The sequence below is a fragment of the Rhincodon typus genome, chromosome 12, assembly GCF_021869965.1.
Source record: "Rhincodon typus isolate 14 chromosome 12, sRhiTyp1.1, whole genome shotgun sequence".
Taxonomy (NCBI): domain Eukaryota; kingdom Metazoa; phylum Chordata; class Chondrichthyes; order Orectolobiformes; family Rhincodontidae; genus Rhincodon; species Rhincodon typus.
In genome coordinates this window covers 5018104-5033211 of record NC_063343.1, presented here as the reverse complement: position 1 = coordinate 5033211, position 15108 = coordinate 5018104, and the positions used below count along the sequence as shown (strand labels likewise).

The 15108-nt window shown below is 43.5% G+C and overlaps 1 protein-coding gene across 1 annotated transcript in view; it reads right to left on the bottom strand.

Moving 5' to 3' along the window:
- LOC109911258 (slit homolog 3 protein-like) overlaps positions 1 to 15108 on the bottom strand; it is a 614108-nt gene that overhangs the window by 80436 nt on the left and 518564 nt on the right. The window contains exons 17-19 of the mRNA XM_048603610.1: positions 5561 to 5704; positions 3084 to 3227; positions 1392 to 1555 (exon numbers count right to left, since the gene is read on the bottom strand). Of these exons, the coding sequence (XP_048459567.1) occupies positions 1392 to 1555; positions 3084 to 3227; positions 5561 to 5704 (452 nt within the window). The remainder of the gene's footprint in view (positions 1 to 1391; positions 1556 to 3083; positions 3228 to 5560; positions 5705 to 15108) is intronic.

Here is a 15108-nt window from a genome sequence, read left to right as displayed (position 1 = left end):
CCTGTTGGACTATAACATGGTGTTGTGTGACTTCTGATTTTGTCCAATTTCTAAGCAGTGCTTTCCAGTCCCTAACTACTCACTGGGTGAAAAAGCTTTTACCCACACTTGCTTCTTCTTTTGCAAATCACCTTACTCTGTGTCATCTCAACCTTGATAAGTTCACGAGCAGGAAAGGTTTCAGTCTATCTACGTTAACCAACCTCCTTATAATTTTGAAAATTTATTAGATCGCCTCTTAGCCTTCTCCTCTCTAAGAAGTTACAACCTCTCAAACCTATCGTAATAACTGAGGTCTCCCATCCCTGGAACCATTCCTCTAAACCTCTTCTGCACTGTTTCCAATATGCTGACATCCAAGGACTAAACACTATACTCCAGCTAACATCATATACAACTTCAACATCACCTCCTTACTCTTGTGCGACATACCCCTGTTAACAATGCCGAAGACACAGTATGCTTTGTTAACTGCTCTCTCTGCTTGTCCTGCCATCTTCATTGATTTGTGCACGTATACACACAGGTCCCATTGCTCAGTCCTTTGAATATAGAAGTTGGGAAGTCATGTTGAGGTTGTACGGGACACTGGTGAGGCCTGTGCTGCAGTACTGTGTCCAGTTCTGGTCACTCAGTTATAGGAAGGATACTATTAAGCTGGAGAGGGTTCAGAAGCAATTTACCAGGACGTTGCCAGGTATGGAAGATTTGAGTTATAAAGAAAGGCTGGATAGGCTTGGACCTTTTTCACAGAAGCGTGGGAGGGTGATCTCATATAAGTTTATAAAATAATGAGGGGTACAGATAGGGTTAATGATAGTTGTCTTTCCCCTAGTTAAGTTAAGGAGTCATACAGCATGGAAACAGACCCTTCAGTCCAACCAGTCCACGCTGACCATAATCCCAAACTAAACTAGTCCCACCTGCTTTAAGGTGAGAGGACAAAGATTTAAAAAAAGACATAGGGGGGCAACTTTTTTACACAGAGGGTGGTTCGTGTGTAGAATTAACTTCCTGAAGAAGGGGTACAATTACAACATTTAAAAGTACATGAATAGGAAAGGTTTGGAAGGATATGGGCCAGGAACAGGCCGGTGGGACTAATTTAGTTTGGGATTATGGTTGGCATGGACTGGTTGGACCGAAAGGTCTGTTTCTGTGCTGTATGTCCTATGACTCCATGTGCTTTCTACGGAAATCTATCACCTCACGCCTCTCTGCATTGAACTTCATCTGCCACCTGTCTTCCCACTACACAACTTGCCTTTTTGAAAGTCTACATCGCTCTCTTCACAATGCTTCCAATCCACAAACTTTCAAACTGTCCGCTACCTGTCAAGATCCAGGCCAGTGATTTTCAGTTCGAATTGTGTTTTCTTTTCTTTGCTTACCGTCACAGGTGAAATCCTGAACTGCCACATCTTGGATCGGGATCTCCTTGAGGAAGAACGGCTTCTGACAGCGTGGGTTCCCACTGACGACCCTTCTCTTCCTCAGCCACCGCCCCAACCAGGCCAGGTGACAGTTACAGTTGAAGGGATTGGCGAGAAGGTTGCTATGGAGATTGGAGAAAGCATTCATATAACCTTGTCAATTATAATGCCTTCACGCGGTGAATCTACCTTTCATATAAAAATGAGCAAGGACCCTATAAAAAGCACTCTGAAGTAACTGAATCTTCTCACTGATAATTTTGACTTTGATCCATTGAATGCATCATGGCTCCACCTTTTGGGTTTTTTTTAGAACTAAGGGATGCAGGTTGAAATATAAAGATATTTCATTTAAGACTGAGATGAGGAGACATCTTTTGCTCAGAGGATCAGTTAGTCTGTGGAATTGTGTACCCTAGAAAGCAGTGGAGGTCGGGTCATTGAATATTTTTAAGGCTAAGCTCGAAAGATCAACAAGGTGAAGATGAGCCAGTGGAGTTCAGACCGCATTCAGATCCATAATGATCTTACGGGATGATGAACCAGGCTTGAAGGGGCATAAAGCGAAACTCCTACTGCTAATTCACATATTCTTATGAGATATACCTTTGTACTCGTTACTCAAGTGAAGAATGCATTTCCAGAGCTGCCTCTGACTGAACCTTTCAAACATGCAACCTCTGCCAGTGAAATGATAAGGGCACAGAGGCTTGGAAGAGCCATCACGTCCCAAGTTCCCTTCAGGATATTTTGTAATCAATCTTTTCAGAGATATCATTACACACCTCTGGAGCAGGTGGTACTTGAACTCAGGCTTCCTGGCCTGGGAAGTAGGGATATTACCACTGCACTGCCAGAACCCTTTTGCATGTGCCCTTCTAAGGCATACACCATCCTGACCTTTCCAACTACAGCACAGTTTCTTTACTGTCACCTGGGTCAAAATCATAGAACTCCCTCCCTAACAGCACAGAGTGTCGCTACACCTCACGAACTGTAAGGTTCAAGAAAGCACCTTGTCCAGGGTAATTAGAGACGGGCAACAAATGCTGATCTGGTCAGCAACACTTTCATAACACAAATGAATAAAATGAAAAGATCCTTCCGCAGAGAAATAAATTTGCAATGTGCACATGGAAAGAATTTTCTCCGCTGATCCAGAAAAGTAAAACCATAGAAGTTATTATAAGTACATCGTTTACCTTTCTATGTATTTTTCACAGTGAAAACCTTAGCATGTGAGAGTAATAATTTGGGTACCTGGATATCAATACAACCACCACATGTGCAAGTTCCATCTTATATTTATGGTTCCTGGTTCTGGACTCTCCCACAAGTGGAAAAATCTTCCCTAAATCTACCCTACCAAACTTTTAACATAGAGAACCTCATACTAAGAGTTAGCCTTAACTTAGGGCTTGCTAATTATGTATTCAAGTACTGTAGTCCACAGTTAAAATTGAATGACCTGTACAGGTATGGCTGGAAATGATAGACTGGAAGGGAGGTAGATTCATGACGCAAGCAAAGGTTAAACTCAACAGTATGTGATAGAACCGGGAGTGATTGAATTGATCCAGATTTCAGCCAATGGATGTAAATCTTCAATGAAATGCTGAGATAAAAGCAGGTAGTTCTCTGTCTACTTACATGGTTGAGAGAGAATGGAGGGTATTGAAAGCTCCAGGGGTGATGGTGGTGACCCGGTTATCATACAGAGACAGTAGCCGGACAGAGCTAAGGCCAGTGAAAGTGTCATTGTTGACACAGCTGATCAGGTTATTCCGCAGCATCCTGCAACACAGTCAGGAGAAAGAAAAGGGAACACTTCAGCTCCTGATAATCACATCAACATCAGTTCTCTTTCAAAGATTTGGGACAAAACATTCATAAAATCACCACAGTGTGGAAGCAGGCTATTCGGCCCACACTGACCCTCCAAAGACCATCCCACCCAGACTCCCCTCCCCTACTGTATCCCTGTAGCCCTTGATTTCCCACAGCTAATTCACCCAGCCTGCACATCCCTCGATACCATGGGGCAATTTAGCACGGCCTATCCACCTAACCTGCTGATCTTTGTACTGTGGGAGGAAACCGGAGCACCCGGAGGAAACCCACGCAGACATGGGGAGAATGTGCAAACTCCACACAGACAGTCACCCAAAGATGAAATCGAATCCCGATCCCTGGCGCAGTGAGGGAGCAGTTCTTTGTTTATTTTAGAAATATACTTTATTCACAAAAAATACCCATGTAGATGTACAGAGTCACAAATGCAGTTTGATTCTGTACAGTAGAAACAAACAAACATCGGAGTTTGACTCTATCCAAACAAACCAAAGGCATCTCTTTCACATACAAGACTATGTTTACATGCATTTGAGGCACAAGGAGGGTCGGATGACTGAACGGACCCCCACTTAACGTCAGCGCAGAGACCTCAGACAGTGGTCTTTCTCTCCATTGCGCCATGGCAGCACCTGCCCCAAGATTTAGGGTGTCCCTCAGCATGTAGTCCTGGACCTTGCTAACCACTGAGTCACTGTGTGCTGCCCCATTACTGGAAAAGAGTTGGTGAGGACATTGCAGCATCTATCTAGTCAAACCCACTGATACTCAAAACGATGATAAAAAAATGTTGTCAACCACTGAAACAAGTCTGGTTCTTCCCTTGGTCAAAATTGAGAGATTCCAGTGATTCAGAAATCTCTTTAAATTGTGTCCAGTTTCTTCGGCACACAGACACAATTTTAAAGATCTTTAGTTTAGAAACCATTTACTAAGAATCCAATGGTGCACAACCAAGGACACTGTTAAAGAGCGTTGCGCTGTTTTTTTTAATATAAAATTGTTTTCAGTGATCTTAGATTTCTCACAGGCAGCGGACCACAAACTTATTTCAAAATACTTTTGTGTTGATGATAAACACATCGTCAGCTGTATTAATGAAACCACATAAGGTGACCGCTCTTAAAACATAAGCAGGCTGACTTTTGAATGGAGAAAAAAAAATGAACAGTTCTTACACTGTCTGATTGCATTGTTTCGCTAAATACATAATATTAAATAAAAACCAAAAGAACTGTGGATGCTGAAACAAAAACAGAAATTGCTGGAAAAACTCAGTAGGTCGAGCAATCAGAGTTAATGTTTCAGGTCTGGTAACCCTTCCTCAGAACTGCTGGTAGCCAGGAAGAGTCATTTAGACTTGAAACGTTAGCTTGTTCTCTCTCCATTGATGCTGCCTGACCCACTGTAATCTACAGCATTTGTTGTTTTCAGTACAGATTCCAGCATCTGCAATAATTTACTCCGAACTTTTAGTTATGAAAACGTTGGTTTTAATGTAGAAGAAAGGGCAGGGGCAGGGATAAAGAGTAAATGATAGGTGGAGACAGAGAGAAAGAGAGAAAAGAACAGAAACTGAAACAACTGCGGATGCTGTAAATCAGAAACAAAAACAGAAATTGATGGAAAAGCTCAGCAGGTCTGGCAGCATCTGTGGAGAGAAATCACAGTTAACGTTTCGTGTCGAGTGACCTTTCCTCAGAACCTCGCCACAGATGCTGCTAGACTTGCTGAGCTTATCCAGCATTTTCAGTTTTTGCTTGTGAGAGAGAACGGTTGGACAGACAAAGGAGTGGATGACGATCAGCCTGGGAGAATGAATAATAATCACCAATGGGGACTATCAGTGACTAACAATGGGTTGTATGTAATAGCAGGCTATGTGATAACAAGGGTTGGGGAAAGGACATGGGAGATGGTCCTAAAATTGTTGGAATCAATGTAAATATTTTAGGTTTTTTATTATGCAAATGTTTTAATCAGAATTTTGAGTAAAGACCTATCTAGCACACTTTCCATAATATTTTGGGTGGAATATTCTATCCAAAGTTGTAACTATATCTGGCTACTTTCCATCAGTAATACCATCTGTGATCCACTGGTATAGTTTATGTTGATGTACACTAAAAATCCAAAGTAAACAGTTTGAGGAACAGCTTAAAATTAGAAATCCAACAAACTGGAGGCTTTTGGTATATAAAAAAGATTTGCTCTGACAGATGTCCTGATACCAGGCACTCTCCAGATACTGCAGATTATCAATGCTCTCTACTTACAGCATCTTAAGTCCAGAGAGACCAGCAAACATTCGGCTATGGACCATTTCCAGTTCATTTCCTGTCAGCAATAATTCCAAGACTCCGGAAGCCCCTTCGAATGCTCCCTCCCGGATATCTCTGACCTTGTTGTTGCTCAAGTTTCTAACAAGAGACAGTGAAAAATATTAATTCCTGAAGAAAGTATGACAAATATTAATATAGGTAAATTATACTCCATTCCTCTTTCCAAATGCATTTTCAGTGTAGGTGTCCAACATAAATAGGTTTTACGATTCGCCTTGCACGGAATTGGAAAATTAAAATGTTCCATGGAAACAGTCGCAAGTAAGATGCTGATGAAAAATGGACATGTCTAAAACCCATTTCCTAAACTCTCCACACCGTTAAAATACATTTTTGATCAAAATTCAGGCCTTTTTTATACTCTAATTTAATGTATGTTGTTAATGGGGTCGGTGGCACTGAAATTTAACACTGTCTGTGCACACTGTTTTATTAAGTATGCAGTCTGGCTTCCAATTCAGTTCATGCAGATGGAATGAAGCTTTCCCGTCAGATGGCTATTAAGGGTCCATGGTGAGATGAATTTGGGCAGTCTCTTTGTACAGTTCCCAGAGGAAGCAAGTCCAGAACACAAGTCTGACTACAATTCAGAACTAATTGGGCAATACACCTTGGGATATGTACAAGGATAGATGGTGTTGGAAATAGAAGTGTCACGTTGATGCAAGTTGGGAATGTTTGTCAAGCATGTTACTGGGCAATGTAAAGGGAACTGTGAACTCTATCTAACCTAGGCTATGCTGGAAGGGAAAGTGGTTATCATAGACTAAGATATTTCATTTCTAAGCTGATGACTCCTCACACACACACATAAACACAATGTCAGTGGATCTACACAAGAACAGAGGTGGACATAATGATGTGCATCCACACAAAAACACACACAAGGTATCTTGGTAGGTTAATACAAAAGGTAAAAGTGTCAGAATTGTGTAGAAGGATATTACTTAGAGAAGCTCAGCTGGTGCAACCATAATGTTTAGCTCTTATTGCATTAGGGAATTTACCAATGGATCAGACGAGTTAAGATTCGATTAGAAAGTAAGTTTTGAAATTAGATGCCTGTTATTATAGAGCCAGGAACCCACAGGCTTTCCAAATTGAATCTCAGTAATTGGAAAATCCACTTATAATCTACAAAACAAGATTGCAAAGCTTAATCACATTTCTCTGCGCCCTTTCATTGATAAGCCTTGCAGTTGTGGGGAATGATACACAGTGTTACTCTGGGTGTACCTACACAATACGAACTGCAGCGACTGAGGGAGGTAGCTCACTGGTCACTTAGAAATGGGCAACAAGTGTTTTCCATGCCATTGATACCCACATTTTGGGAAAGTGTAAATAAAGCTATAACCACACTAATGACAATTGAGACATAACGCACATATCATGGAATGAGTCCTTCTCAAATATCTTCCAAACCTTTCCTGACTCATACTGGTACAGTTCTAATGGACTAAAGAATCTCATATTTAAGCCCAGGCTTCTTGCTATTGGGTGATGACAAATGGATGGCAAGATGAGAACTTGCAGTTTGTGAAGCAGCAAAGTTTGTTTGAAGCAAAGATTACACAACAGTCACCCCAAACAGCCTCTTGCTTATTCTGCGATAAGAGCAGCCTTTGTAATTGCAATAAATCCACAAGAGGCCAGTATCCTGTCACCAAATCACTCACCTGGAGAGTCCTTGACACTGATCCAGCTCCCTCATAGCCAGCTGTCGGAGTGAACAGAAACCCCCGACACAGTGTGGAGCTGGAGGAACACAGCAGGCGGGACAGCATCAGAGGAGCAGGACGTTTCGGGTCAGGACCCACCTTCAGAACTCTGATGCTGCCTGGCCTGCTGTGTTACTCCAGCTCCACACTGTGTTGACTCTGACTCCAGCAGTTCTTGCTATCTCCGAGAACCCCTGACACTCCTGTTTGTATCGGTCAGCCAGGGCTCCCTGATTGGACCAGGTTAACAGCCCCAATCAGGGAACTCACATTCTATGGGGTCCACCTGGCTGACGTCGGTACGATCACTACAGTATTCGTCCATGATGCAGGCAGACAGCACTTTTGAAAACTTGGTCTCTTGCCTTTTAACACACGTGGACTGTGGCAATGTGGAGGAATCTAACTTGCTCAGAAACCCAATGGCAAAATCTTGCCCACCATTGCATTAGTGTCGCAAATGAACCGGTCAAGTCCGAATATTGGCTTGGAGTTGGTCTGAACTTGAAAATCTTTTCCTCCCTGCCTCTAAAACAATCCATCAGGCTCCCTAAACACCTGCTTTTTGATTGCCTGTTTAGTTTTTCCAGGTGTACATTATGAAGTTGGTGAAAGAACAGAACCTCCTCTGTGAACTTCACAAATTTCATCTGGAAGAAATAAACAGGCAACTGAGTGAGGCAGTGCTGAAACACCACCGTGCACTTCCCTGCATTTTCTGCTGACGTTAATGCGAGGACTAATAATGCTGATATTTTGATGGCGATCGCTGAATGTCCAATTGTGCTGGAAACCTGTTGGGGCCAGCACAGAAAAGGCCCAGGGTACAGGAAATCGAGCAGGGAGGTGGGTTAAGAAACACACTGTGCAGGGACAACATGGGCAAGATGAGGTAAAGGCATGCTGAGCCAAGACAGCAGAAAGGGGCCAGGAATCAAACTGTGCCAGACTAGTAGGGGAAAAAGTAGGATAACAAACTGATTAAATGGCTAAAACGCCAAAAATAACAAAGTAGTTCAGGAGCTGCAGAATTGCTCCAGCAGTCAGGGTAATGTACAGTCGGAAGCCACATGACACCAGGTGATAGTCCAACAGGTTTATCTGAAATCACAAGCTTTCGGAGTCCTGATCCTTCGCCACCTGACGATATTGTAATTGTACCCACTTCCACTGGCAGCTCGGTCCATATCACACCACCCTCTGTGTGAAAAAGGTGCCTCTCGATCCATTTTAAATCCTTTCTCTCTCACCTTAAAGCTTTTTACTTTTGGACTCCTCTACCACGGGAAAAAGAGATAGCTCGTCGTGACTTTATAAACCTCTATGAGGTCATCCCTCAGCCTCCAAAGCCCCAGGGGAAGAAAGCCTATTCAGTCTCTCCTTGTAACTCAAAAGCACCAATCAATGTCATTCATTGAGAGGCTGGCCATAGATTAATCATCTTTGACTTATTTTCTTGCAATAATTACAAAACAAAAGTCAATCTATTTTTCTTCAGAATCCTGGGAACAATTCGAAAGTGAAGAGATGGTGCATTCTGAAGCCTTGACAATAAGTAACTGGCAACAGTGAAAGGTGGAGGTTTTGGGATGTAATGGGCAGCATCTCAGTTTCCGAAACTCTGGGTTCAGGTCCCACTTCAGCACTTGATGGTGAAGGAAGGAGCGCTCATAACACAGCCAAACAGATCCACATGGATAAGGGTACTGAGAAGGCTAGGAGCCTCCGCCTCCAATTTCTTCAGTCATTGCTCCGGACTTATCTTGCTAACCTGCAGCAAAGAGCATCCAACACATTCCTGTCCTTATTGACTACGTCTCTCAAACGCTTCAATCTTAAGGGTCTCAGGAGCAAAGACTACTGCCTGCTCCTTCAAACACTCTCCGAATGGGCACACACCCAGTCAACTTACAAAATCTGGCGAACACGCACCAATGGCAGATAGTAAGACTACAGCCAAAAAAATTCCTGGTCAGTCACGCAGAAGATAATAGCGAACGACCGCAGCACCTTGCTAAACAGAACCATGGACCAACACAGAAGGCTATGGTGGGTAATGTTCTTTTAGCGTGCTGTATTTCAAGAGACAGAAAAATGAATATCCACTTCAGGGTTGAGGACTCATTAATTTGGATCTGCCACATGAGTGGCCCATTGTCAGTTTGTGTTGGAGAGGTCAATGCTTCTGAAGGACCATCAACCTCAAGCTATTCCAAGGGTTTCTGTTTGTATGTTGCACTCCGTTCAGCAGTTTCCCATCCTCTTCCTCCAATAGTGAAAGAATCAGAGTGAAACTCACTGGTTTCTCAGGTACCTGGAACACATTGTCGCACAATCATTACATCGCATGTGCACTGTCTGCTAATTTCCAATTTACATGGTTGATGGGCAGCACGGTGGCTCAGAGCTTAGCGCTGCTGCCTCACAGCACCAGGGACCTGGGTTCGATTCCACCCTCAGGCAACTGTCTGTGTGGAGTCTGCACATTCTCCTCCTGTCTGTGTGGGTTTCCTCTGGGTGCTCTGGTTTCCTCCCACACATGAGCAGGTTAGGGTGAATTGGCCATGATAAATTGCCCATAGTGCCCAGGGATGTGCAAGTTAGGGTGGATTGCCATGTGAAATTGCCCATAGTGTCCAGGGACGTGAAGGTTGGGTGGACTGGCTATGCTAAATTGCCTATAGTGTCCAGGGACATGCAGGCTAGGTGGATTGGTGATGGGAAATGCAGGGATATGGGGACTGAGTAGGAATGTGAGTCTCAGTAGGATGCTCTTTGGGGAGTCAGTGTTGACTCAATTGACCAAATGGCCTGCTTTTACACAGTGGCGATTCTATGATTCAATGGGGAAGAGAAGAACCCAGTCTGTGCCCTGCTACTTGAAGTGCAGCAGATACTGACCCTGATACTCTTTAGCCTATGCTTGGGATGCACAGAGCATTGTAAGTGGGAAGAAACTTTGTTCTAGCAATTGAAGTGTTTGACTCGTTTGGGAACTTCTGGAACTGCTCCATGGAGAAAGAGTTCTGGCAGGTCCTAGAAACAGGAACTGAAGAAAAATGAGATGAAAAAATCCCTATGGATCACCCAGATTTTATTTTCCTCCAGGTTGACTGGGTGTGTGCCCATTCGGAGAGTGTTTGAAGGAGCAGGCAGTAGTCTTTGCTTCTGAGACCCTTAAGATTGAAGCGTTTGAGAGACGTAGTCAATAAGGACAGGAATGTGTTGGATGCTCTTTGCTGCAGGTTAGCAAGATAAGTCCGGAGCAATGACTGAAGAAATTGGAGGCGGAGGCTCCTAGCCTTCTCAGTACCCTTATCCATGTGGATTACAGGCTCCAATTCTCCTGTGAGGGACCTGTCAAAGAGAAGGGTTGACCTTGGAGTGACATTAAACCAGTGCCAATGACCTGAGCTCAGAAATTCAGGCAGTGTCGTGTCATTTCACTGTCAGGCAGAGTAGACGTTGGATGCCCTCCATTGAAAAGTCTTAAGGCAGAGTAAAAAGTGGGGTTTGGGAAAATTCACTTGAGTTCTTCTCAGGTCTATTTGGCTCAAAGGATCATTGACCAATGGTATGATTCAGGTACTAATCCCATCATCCTGCAGATATCTGGCATTCTCAGTCCACAGTTATAGCTGACATCCTCCAGGTTACACACCAGTATCCTCTGGTAGAATCAATGCACAAATCAACATCAATGGGAGAGCTGCAATAAGCAGATAGATGAAAAGAAGTGGAGCCCGTGGCCCTAATGGTGTTCCAAGTGAGGTCTTCAAACAGGCCGCCCTTTGATTACATCAAGACTTAATGCAGATCTGTGAGCAAAGTAAACTCTCATCTACTTGAAGAATGTGAGTATTGTAACCATCTTCAAGAAGGAAGATAAAACATTATGTGGAATTTCTCAAGGTGTTTCCCTGTGTGCACAGCAGGGGCAGTCCTGACATGCATTCTGCCGGATCACCTACTTCCTGTGGCTTAGGGAACCTGCCCAGAGACACAACGCGTGGCTTTAGATTTCCAGAAGAACATCCAACATGGTCTTTGTCACCAGCCAAACTCCAAGAAAAACTTTGGGAACAACACGAGGGATTCTTCATCAACTTGACCACAGGATCTGATTCAGCAAATCGTAAGGATCTGTGCATTGTCCAGCAAAGATTTCAATGCCCAAGAAATTTCATCACAATCCTACAAGTGCTTCGCAATGATAGGCCTGTAATTGTCTTGAGAGGGTGATTTGAAATAGATGTTTTCATAAGTCAGATCCGTATCAAGCAAGGCTGTGTGAGAGTTCCCATGTTACTTATGATCTACATGGCAATGGCTATTCACCTCATCAAAGACCAACTGTCTCTGGGGTGAGAATTAGTACTGACTAGAGGGATAATTCTTTAAGCCCTCAGTCTCTTTTGTGTCAAAACAAGACTGACCACCAGAAATACACATGACCAGTGGATGGCTGCGGTGTTATTGTTACGCTGTACCAGATTTCTCAGCCATTTTCCATCAACGGGTCAGCCAAATGATCCACTTCTCGTATTGTTGAAGGAACGACTATGGAAATGATGAAAACTTTGCAAACTTTGGAGGCAACATCATTCAAAAGGCCATCATTGACAAGGTGATCAAACACCATCAGCTGACACCAGCTCAGCCTTCTTCAATCTATGGAGGGAGTGTCTGACAAAAAAGACCTCCTTTAGTCAACAAAAATTCTAGTATACCAAACAGTCAACATCATCATACTCCTGTAGTGCAGTGAGACTGGGTTGTTTATCAGTGACACACGACAGTCCAAGAGAAACTACATCAACATCCAATTCTCCAGATTCAATAGGAGGACCATGAAATAAATGCTGGTATCCTTTCTGAAGCCAGTTCCTCAAGTATTCAGGTAATGTTCCATGAAATCACTCTAGATGAACTGGATGGTGCGCCCAGATAGCCAAAATCCATATTCCCTGCCAAGCGCTGCTTCCAGGAGCCAACACTCCAGGTGAGGACAAAGAAATACTACAAAGACACACTGAAGCTCTGCTGGAAGCATTTACAAAATGACACAGAGGAGCTCACTGCCAATCGTTCAAGTCAACGGTAACTTGTCCATCCAGCTACATGATGTTTCTAATCCAAATCCCTTAATAGTAAGGTAGAATTGCAGCAGAGGAGGAAAGAAAACTAATCTTGCGTTCCGGATTTCACAGTCTCGTGAGACATTCTGTCCGTGTTCGGAAAGATTTGATGGTCGGGCATGCAGACCAATGGCAGACATTCACCAATCCTGAACAAACACCACGCTCGATTCAAGGCACAGCCATTGACAAACCCATCAATTCAGTCACTTAACAAACACTAATCCTCAGAATTAGTAATTTGGCTCAGTTTCAAAAGTATCAGATTGCGTCTTAAACGCAAAGGAAACTGGTACATTGATTCAATCATCTGTCTTCTTTTGAACAAATGTAACTGGCCTCTTTTATTGGGAAGATTTGCATGTTGGACATGATTTGCATGATGTACAAACCCAGATGGCCAGATTGCATTTCTAACATCTGTTTATTGTAGCTAATTGTAGACATATATGCTGAACTTGTTCGGGAGTTTATGAAACAAGGTTTGGTACATGGGAACAAAAGCAGGGAGCTTAACAACAGAGGAATTTTTCAGATGAAGTTTGATCTAAAAATCAAAGCCTGGTTGAGTACAAAGAGAAATTGAGCTCCCTGCACTGTAAGAGAGTGTTGTGATTTGTTTATCTAATGGATAATTGAATAGAGTTGGAAGCCAGTTTTCCAACAATAGCTGACCCATTACCGATATTCTGACAATTTATTTTTTTATGTTCTTCTCCTACTTGTCAATTGTTAGGTTTCCTGGTGTGGTTTATTTGTAAATAAACATGAGGGTAAACTACATGGGATTATGAGGATATGCAAGGATTCCTTAGAATTTTCTGTGCTCTTCTCTCAAAGTTCATGTGGATTTAGCAGGGGAAAACCCCCATCCTTCATCTGAACATCACCGTTACATTTTTCAGAGATAGTAGGAACTGCCGATGCTGGACAATCTGCGATAACAAGGTGTACAGCTGGATAAACACAGCAGGCCAAGCAGCATCAGAGGAGCAGGAAAACTGACGTTTTGAGTCTGGACCCTTCTTCAGAAATGGGGGAGGGGAAGGAGGCTCTAAAATAAATAGAGAGAGTGAGGCGGTGATAGAAGGTGGATAGAGGAGCAGATAGGTGGAGAGAAGTCGGACAGGTCAAGGAGGCGGGGATGTAGCCAGTAAAGGTAAGTGTAGGTAGGGAGTTGGGATGGGGGTTGGTCAGTGAGGAGGGAGGGGGCGGGTAGGTGGGAGAGAAGACGGACAGGTCAAGGAGGCGGGGATGAGGCTAGTAGGTAGGAAGTGGAGGTAGGGGTTGGTCAGTGAGGTGGGAGGAGCGGATAGGTGGGAGAAAAGACAGACAGGTCAAGGAGGCAGGGACGAGATGGACTGGTCTTGGGATGAGGTCGGAGGTGGGGAGATTTTGAAGCTTGTAAAGTCCACATTGAGACCATTGGGCTGCAGGGTTCTCAGGCAGAATATGAGGTGCTGTTCCTCCAGCCTTCGGGTGGCATCGTTGTGGCACTGGAGGATGCTCAGGATGGACATGTCGTCCGAGGAGTGGGAGGGGGAATTGAAGTGGTTCGCGACTGGAAGGTGTTGTCGTTTGTCATATATCAACATATATCAACATCTAGGATTTCAAAGGGGACCAGGCAGGAGGTGCGGACAATTGTTTTTTTAATTCTAGTGGTAGGGATACAATTGGATAATTATGAGTTTCTGAGGCATTTCTGCAGAGAATGACTGTCAGAGTTTCCAGATTATTGAGGGGTATAGCTCCCATAGGAACTAGTCATAGACAGCTCAGAAAAAAGCCAAGACCACAACAGTCTCACTGAGAACAAAGAAAGGCTGTTAAGAATGCTCCCATCTGCCTACTCATTGAACAGTGCAGCTTCAGTGCGTTCCTCTATCTTCTTCAGAGGGCTTTTGTCTTCATAGAACTTTACAATGTTTGAGGTGAGTGCAGATCAGTGAAATTGAATGATGGGTCATGTTCAAAGACCAAATTGGACTGCTAAAGAATCCTGGGGGGCCAGATCACTGGCAAGGTCACAGGCAGGAGGCTGAGAGAAGTGATTAAACAGACACAAGTCAACCATTCCCAGGCAAATAAAATAGTTTGCCCTTCTTGATATTGTTCCACCTGAGCAATTAATCCGAATAACTTAATTGGGCAGGAGTCAAAATAAAGTGAGTTTCCTCTTGGTAGGTTAAGCTTTTGCTGTTAAGTTCTCAGAAGTTTGTAGGCAGGTTGGACTTCCAAATCTTTACCTGTTCTGCATTTATTAGCAGGTCATGAATACTGATTAATACTGTAGCCCACCAGAATTATGTTGACAAGGACAGTTTTGCTCGCCAAAACCAAAAAACACATCCGTTCGCAAATCAGCCAAACATAAGAGGGATGAACATGGGATGGTAGATTTATTCCTCCAAGTTCCAAAGAGCAAATCCATCTTCTGTTCCTTGGCTCCATCACAACCAAACCATTTCTTTGTGCATCTGATAGAGATGCCTGGCACCAAACTTCTTGTGTTGTAGTGCTGTGGCAACTTTCCAACACTAACGACCACTCATAGGAGCATGAAGCATTCAGTAGACAGTGGTTATTACCTTGGCAGAGTACAGCAGATCTTTCATCCTCT